Below are 8,609 nucleotides of genomic sequence, written 5' to 3' on the forward strand. Positions count from 1 at the left end.
TTAGTTTCGAGCTACACGGTAACTTTTTTCGGTGGTGCTCGCAAGCTCTTCTAGATTCGCGAAATCCCTTATCTGATTTCTCTGTAGGGCTAATTTCCGATATCTTGAGAATCAGCCTATCGAACATTATCCGTATGCAAGTCAGATAATTTGAGACGGACTCTTTTTCACCTTGGGTTCGTTGGTTGTTGAGCGATACCCGATAAGAAAAATGGAATCACCCGCATCAGGTCAGCGTCACAAATGGGCATCAGTTCTCAACCATATTGAATTCGCATCAAGAAGGCCTATGGGCCCTAACTACTTGCGCCGGAATATCTAATATACCACTTGCGCATGGTTTCGTAGGCGCGCGAGGGGTTGGAATGGGGTGATTTGAGGGATCGGGTTATTAACCCGAGGTGTGGGGGTAAGGTTGGAGGGGTAGGGTTATTCAGGCGACGTGCATGGGACAGCGCGGGAGTGGCGAGGGGGGTGGGGGTCGCCATGCCTTGTGTCCTAATAACGTGATGGGTGGGGTACGTCACGCGGCGTGCGAGGGAAATAGTGGGAGAGGTGAGAGGAATGGGGTTCCTCACGCAATATGTGGAGTAAGGGTTTTGGACGCTGAGAGGGATGGAGGTCGTCATACGCTGTGTCCCAATAACGTGCAAATAGGAGTGAAACCGACAGCTTCTCGATAAGGTATAAATTGAATCGTATTTCGTTCATTGATCTTATCTTTATTCAAGTGTAAACCGGGTTCCACGGGTATGCTAGACGAATTTGCATTGCTCATCCTGAACCTAGTGATCAATTTTTCTATGTAACTCGAATAATTTTTAGTGTACGCTTTGAGCGATCGCGCGCAATTTTTATAACGACAAATTTATTCGCTTCAACACTTGTGTTTTGAAAGTGACACTTTAAATAATTCAACGCTTTATCAATTGCATCGTGGCTCTCATTCATCACAAGGCTGTCATCAGCGTACAACGCTAGGTACAATGAAAAATTATTCGCAACACCAACAAAAACACATCAATTTTGATGTTATTGAAGTTGAACTTACGGAGAAATCCCACGAATTTCTCGTTCCAGCATCGAGGGGACTGTTTTATCCCTACAGACTTCGCTACAGGTTGTACACCAAGTCCTTATTTTCCTCATTGCTGTATCCATAGGACTGCTTCATGTAGACTTCTTCTTGAAGGTCACCATAATGGAAGGCTGTTTTGACGTCAAATGTAGCGATTTTGTAGTCTTCTTTTGCTGCCACTGACAAAAGAATTCTTATCGATTCATATCGAACGACTTGAGGAAAAGCTTTAAAGTAATCCACCACGAGTTTTGCCTGTTATCAGCTGCTGTCGCTGCCCGAGTAATTTTTTATAACAAAAACCCACTTGTACCCAATGGCGCGCCTTCCTTTTGTTAGCTTAACAAGGGTCTAGGTTTTATTCTCATTTAGAGCATTCATCTCATCCTTGTTCGCTGCTTGACATTTTACAGCGCCAGGGCTCGAAATTGCTTCATTGAATGACATAGGCACACAGTCGGCGAGGTAAGCGATAGGGACTCCATAGCGATCAGGTGCCTGCAGAAGGTCCTTATTTCGTAGCTGTCGGCTATCCTGGTGTTGTCTGCATTAATCTACATCGCTGCTGATATAAATTTTACGCGTCTCACTATCCCAAAGTCTATCATTGGATGATTCTCCATCATAGCCGATCAGAGTCACTTTCTTGCTTTTTGGAGAGAATTTATTACCTTCTTCCTTAGGGATGTTGAGAAACGCATCTGCACCAAATTCCTGGCATGTGTTTAATTTTTGGTTTGCAATTTAACCATTTTCCAAAGAGATCTTTTCTTCACTAGGCTGCAAAATCACTCTGTTTAACGTGTAGCAAGCAGTGTTAATAGCTTTGGGCGAAATGTCAACATTTACGTTCTGATTCAAAAGCATCGATCAAGCGCACTTTGCAATTATTCTTATATTGCGCTTAGCTCGACCATTCTACTCTTGAATTTACGGAGAATTAAACTCCTAAATTTTTATTTTTTCAGTCACATGTTTGCGGAAAGCTTCGGAGGTGTATTCAGTGCCATTATGCGACCTCACTACTTTTAGTTTATTTCCTGTCTGAGTTGCTGTAAAATTTTCAAACTCTTTAAAACTGTCCAGAACCTCAGACATGTGCCTCAGAAAATAAACTTTACGGAAATTCGTATAGCGGTCTTCAAATAATAAAAAATATCTCTAATCGCGCGGCGATTTTACATTTATTGAGCCACAGACATCGGTATATATTTTCTCCCTCGGCTGAAAATTGTCTTCATACTTTATCGACGCGTGCGGTTTACGAGTTTTCTTGTCCAGTAAACAAGCTTCACAGTCAAAGTTTTTACTCTTAGTACGGAAATCACGACCAGAAAAAACTCTCATTGTATGTAGCAATGCACAAAGGTTTATATGTCCCATTCGCTTATGTCAAAGCTTAAGCAAATTTTTCTATGACCATTCTGTCACGAATTTCGCACATCTTTTCATTCGAGTGATGATAAAACTTTTTATCGTTCACAGTTCCGACCGAAAAAAGATTCCGTATCAATTGCGGCACTAATAAAACGTTCTGCATTTCACTATGATAAACTTTACCATTTACTCTTTTTACAATCACAATTTTTTCTATACCGATCGCGGGAAATACTTTATTGCCGGCGATTTTCACAAAATGGTATTCTTTGGGGAGTTCAAGTGTATTGAAATAATGCCTATTTGTAAGTCATGCATACTATCTCCAGAATCAGCTAGCCATATGTTCTCGTCATCTTTAGTGGTGTTGGAATAGAAAGCTGCGATTTGAAAAACACGCTGACTTCACGCGAAGTACTTTATCTCTTTTCTTATGTTTAGCCGCATTCACAGGAAAACTCGAAATTAAGGACGTGTTGCTATGAGTTTTTTGCGGTGCTATAGGCAGTGTAGACGATGTAGGCTCAGCAGCCTGTCTCTATCCGCGTTTCTCTCGTTCACGTGGAGTGCTGCTGCAGCAGGAGAATGCGACGTTGTCGGGCCCGCTGTAGGCAAATTTGCTCCGGCGGGATCATGCGACGTTGCTAGCCACGCTGAAAACCGAGTGGTCTCTTTCTCTTTTTTCTTCGTACTCGCTGAGCCTACCGTGATATCACAGATATACGACGATGACGAAGGCCCCCAACCCTTCGTACTCTCGTTCTTGTTCGGCCTTTCTTGGGTCCAATGCTTCTTGTCCTTGCATATAGCACATTAGCACATTTTGTGCGCTTCTTGAGGTTCTCGATCTTTCTCTTGGCATCAATCTTATTCTTTTCGTTGGCATCCTTTGGTGCTGCCGTTTTTCCTCCATTTTGGATTTTGAATGCTTAAATTTGGAGCGCGAGAGAGGACTCGTTGTTTTCTGACTCATATAGACGCTTGTCTTCACGAATGTCTTGGGAATTAGTCTTGAGACGCAAGCTGCTTAACAGCTTTGACTCAACTGCTGATTCGGAGAGATTCTCGCCTACATCTTTTAACTTTTTACAAATTCAGTAAAAACGTTCATTTTGCAGAGATTATTATCAAAATCGGATGTATATTTGTGTCCACTGAAGTGAGAAGAATCACCGCAGCTTGCAATGTAGCTTTCTTCCACGTTTTCAAATTACTTACCTTCGTAGCTTTATGTGCCTCGGTCGTTGTTCCATCGATGTGCCCAATGATATCCGTGGATTCCAAAATGAACATCACTCCGAACTTCCAGAGGCTATAATTTTTACCATCTAGCTTTGTTGAATCAAATATTTCTTTCTCCGCCATTATGCACTTCGACACGCGCGCGACGCGACGATATGCACAACTTACGCGTGGAGCCTAGCTTGACTTCTTTTTCATCACGAAATATACTTGGTGGCGCAGTGGAAGCTTGCTGCGCACATAACCTATTGCATTTTTAATTAACGGTGAAAATAAAAAAGTAGACATTGCACCAAAAACAGGTATAAAATATGTAAGTTTTACAAAGACACACAGAACAGCTTCAAGCGACGCGATCAGTTTTCAGCTAGGTCTGCTCTAAGACTGAAATTGAAGGGTACTTCCAGCAGCGTGCACGAGGGAAGAGAGAGCTTTTAACACTAACAATATGTCGTCTTTCAGAATAGGTTAAGTTAAATCTCACAAACAGGCTTACATACAGCTGACCATACAAAATGCATAGTATATAAGCTCATGTAGTGAAAATTTAACAAAATTTTCAGAATCATACCTTATTTTCTATTCAAATTCAAATCTAAGATATACTATTACACTTTGCCAGGGTTACTGTACGATCTTATAATTAATATATTTTCATTAGTATTAATAAAAAATGATTGGAAAACTATTTTGAAATGTTAAGCGAGTAACATTGCTTTCATTTAAATAATTTTTTGCATGAAAATAACATTTAGTTTACTAAAAAATTGAAAAAAGTAATCTGATCCCTTTGCTTTCTATGCAAAAACAGGGAGTGATGGGATAACTAGCGCTGCGCCGGAGATATTAAGAACTAATCAACTTGGGACAGTAGCGGGGTTAAATTAAAATCTGAAATATGGAGAGATGCACAGGGCTGGTTTACTGATTCCCCGCATTATACATCTGACTTTACGAAAAAAAAATGACAAAAATATTCTCCGCAATGCGAGGTGACTTCAAGATTTTCGACTAATGCTGCCTTTCCGTGCTCGTGTTCTTCTTTTATTTCTAAATATCGGTCGAGTTCGGTGAACCTAGCTTACCTTTTCAATTACGAATTGAAATTGAAAAATCTAAATTTTCTTGAATAATATGATACCAATAAATTGAATTAAAGAATAAATCAATTACAACTACATGAATATTTAAAATTAAAGTTGGTTATGTAATTTGAGAAAATGTATTAAGAAACTTGTTTTACAAATAACCCTATAGAAACTCATTAAATAAGATGTGAAAAGACATTTTAGACATTACAGTCTGTATCACAAGAGCGTGTACACCATAATAGACGATATTGTAAGCGAAAGGAAGCTGGGTCTGGAGGTTTTCAGTAGTGGGGATAATTCCTTGTTTCGTGATTTATCAGACCTTTCAGTGGCGTTTATACAGGAGGATAACGATCCCAAACATAGCAGCTGCCTCTGTACACGATGGAAAGAGGAAAATGACATTACGACTTTGGATTGGCCTTCAAAGTCTCCAGATGCCAATCCAATTGAAAATGTATGATCTATCATAAAGAGGAAACTTTAGAGGAAGCGCGAATTCAACCTGAAACAGCTCTTTTACCAAGTTCGTAAAATATAGAGTTCCCTTCCTGCAACTTACGCCGAAAATCTCGTGAAAAGTATGCCAAGACGATTTCAAGCTATACTCAACAACAATGGAGACTGGACAATTTACTAGGTACTGACAAGAAAGTGCAATTGATGAACTTCAAAGTACTATAAGATTTTTTTTAATTCCATACATCTATCATACAGATTTGGTGTATACGCTTTTGTGATACAGACTGTATATAACTTTACGGGATTATATTATACAGCCAATCTTCCATACCTAGACATTTTTAATTACAATAATTTGGCTTGTAACATTCAATTCTGCCAAGTGTTACAATGTCAATAGGTATTAGGGAAAACCACCCTACAGTAAATAATCTTATTTAACTGGAAAACTGGAAAAAATGTTCATAATTCTTGTTAGTATAATATTTCAGCAAGTATACTATTTTTTCGATGAAGTTTCATTGCAATTTTATGATTAATTAATGTGTGAGAGCAAAAAGTTAATTTTTTACCTGAAAAAAATTTTCGCCTGTTTATCATTCATACTTTTTGCCCTAATGAAACATTTTTGTGTAATGTTTATACATTATAATCAAAGCTTGAAGTTAAATGGACAATATTTACCAAGACAAAGCGTTATTTCTTTATTATTTATAAATATTTCAGAAAATTTCATTGCACATTACATTTTTCAACAATAGATAACCAACAGCAGATAATCGCAAAATTGCGAAAAATATCGCTGTCAAAATCTCAGTCAGTTAAAGGTTGTGTTAGTCTGTTTATTTTTATTTTGGATTTTTTTTAATTAAGGTTATTGTAAACATTAAACCGACAAAATAGTGTAAATTATAAGTTATTAAAAAGTTCATAAATTTTAGTTATGTTAAGAAGTCTTTCGGAAAAGATATCATTTTTAGGATTGAGGAATGTGAAAATTATATATTCTTCTCTCATCACAAATCAGGTTAAATGGTAGGAAGATTGAACATCTCATACTAATCGTACCAATCTCACGGAATATGGGAGATAAAAAAATGTCCAAAATTTCAGCTTTTATGATTTTTGTAAAATAATGATAGTTTGAACTATTAATTACTCAATAAGCTGATTTTAGTTGTAAGTATACTAATGATAAATTATAATTAACGGGAATTAAGTATTCTTTCATGCTCAGGAGCAATGCTAGAAATGATTATCTATTGATGGATAGAGGTGTCAGAATCGGACTCTTCACCGGGTCTAAAAAAAATGATACAGCTAAGTGACTAATTTCGAGATATTTTTCTGTAAGTATATTCAAATAAATATGTAAGCTTTATTTCAAAAAGAAAATTTGTCTTTATATTTTTGGAAACATTTCTAGGTAAATGCCGTTGAACTTTTTCCTATCTACTGTAAGGGGGTTTCCCCTATGTAGCCAACTTTGATTTTACAAATTCATATAGTTGTACTTGGCCCATTTTGGACAGCGCAGACGATTTTGATGGAATTTTAAGTTTTTTAATAATAAAAAATATATAGTTATGCTTGATTAATTTAATTTTCAATTATTAATGTACTAAATTTCCAAATGTAATTCATTGTTTGGATAATATCGTTTAAAAACTAATTAAATCAATTAAATTGATTTATTCCTCAATTCAATTTAATGGTACAATTTTAATCAATTAAGATTTTAATTTTTCAATTTAAATTAAAAATTGAAAGGGTTACTAGGTTGACGAAACTTAACCACTATTTCATTTTCTATAAGATTTTATAGACATACATTTCATTTTCTTTCAAGAATATTTTATGTTGCAAGAACTTTCCATTTCTTAAATAGTTTTAAAAATGTTATCATTCACGCCGCCTCTTAATTTTCATTTTTTACTTCGTAAAATCTCAAAAACTATAGATTAATACATAAAAAATTTTTGCAATATGTTTTGTGCATCTGTCGCTACTGGCTTCTCGTTAAAATTTGGTATCAATTGGTATTTTGATGGTATAATATAATTCCGCAAAGTTAATAATGTCTAAAACGCCTTATTAGAATTTATTTTAAAATGTCTGTAGGTTATTTATGAACAAGTTTCCTAATATGTATTATTATGAATGGTTTTTGCCCAATTACGTGGCTAACTTTGATTTCATAAATTAATGTAGTTTTATGTGAGAGTAGGGTATAGTGCCGGTGCTGGGTATGGCGATAATTGTGAATGGCGCTCGTGCTTGTTGGTTTTCGTATTAGTTTTGTACATGAAATAGCTTTCTTTGTTTAGAATAAATAGTGATGTGGTGCGATTGATCTTTTAAAATACTTCTCATACGAGTAATTATGAAGAAAAAAAAACAGTTCTGGTGGAAACAGATAAAATGTTCTTTGTAACCAACTGTCCGTTTTCCATTAGCACATTCACATCTCGCTTTGTTTTAAGAAAGTAGTTGTAAGACATATGAGATACAAAGGCAAGAAAAACAATCTTGATCTTTGCACTTTTGTTTTAAAGTCATTTAAACCGAACCGTCAGATGAGCTGCCTTTCCGATACTTTTCTACGCAAAAAAGAATCTACTTTTCTGGTACTTTTTTCACAGCTTCTTAAGTAATCAACGTGGTATAAATTAATTTATTTTTAATCAATGATTTTATTTTATTTTGCAGCTCTGTTCGCTGAGCTTACGCGCATCCTAAATCACATTATGGGCATCGGAACTCACGCCTTGGACTGTGGAGCTCTCACTCCTTTCTTCTGGCTATTCGAAGAACGAGAAAAAATGATGGAGTTTTACGAACGTGTAAGTGGTGCACGTATGCACGCAGCTTATGTCCGACCTGGAGGCGTTGCTCTCGACATGCCTCTTGGTTTGATGGACGATATTTACGCATGGGCCTCACAATATAGCGAACGTATCGACGAAGTAGAGGATATGCTCAGCGAAAATAGGATCTGGATCCAAAGAACTCAAGGCATTGGTGTAATCAAGGCTGATGATGCTCTCAATTTAGGCTTCAGTGGAGTTATGCTGCGAGGTTCTGGAATAAAATGGGACTTGAGGAAAACGCAGCCTTATGACGCTTACGATTTAGTTGACTTCGATGTCCCTGTAGGAAAAAATGGAGATTGTTATGATAGGCAAGTATTTTAAATTGCATTTTTATTTACTTTGTGTGTTTCGTCTATTTCAACAAAAAAATGTCTTAGTACAGAACGATTTTTTTTATAGGCATGTTTTAGCAAGTTATATGTCACTGTAAAAATATATGTACGTTCAAGTGGAAAGGGCCCAGATAGTCGATATGGTGTTGCGCCT

General features: G+C 36.7%; 1 protein-coding gene across 3 annotated transcripts in view; it reads left to right on the plus strand.

Moving 5' to 3' along the window:
- The window catches only part of LOC117176249 (NADH-ubiquinone oxidoreductase 49 kDa subunit-like), a 75,763-nt gene that overhangs the window by 59,866 nt on the left and 7,288 nt on the right, over nt 1–8,609 (plus strand). For all 3 annotated transcript variants that reach the window (XM_033366401.1, XM_033366402.1, XM_033366404.1), the window contains one exon: nt 7,960–8,431. In XM_033366401.1, the coding sequence (XP_033222292.1) occupies nt 7,960–8,431 (472 nt within the window). The remainder of the gene's footprint in view (nt 1–7,959; nt 8,432–8,609) is intronic.

The sequence above is a fragment of the Belonocnema kinseyi genome, chromosome 7, assembly GCF_010883055.1.
Source record: "Belonocnema kinseyi isolate 2016_QV_RU_SX_M_011 chromosome 7, B_treatae_v1, whole genome shotgun sequence".
In the NCBI taxonomy this organism is placed as follows: domain Eukaryota; kingdom Metazoa; phylum Arthropoda; class Insecta; order Hymenoptera; family Cynipidae; genus Belonocnema; species Belonocnema kinseyi.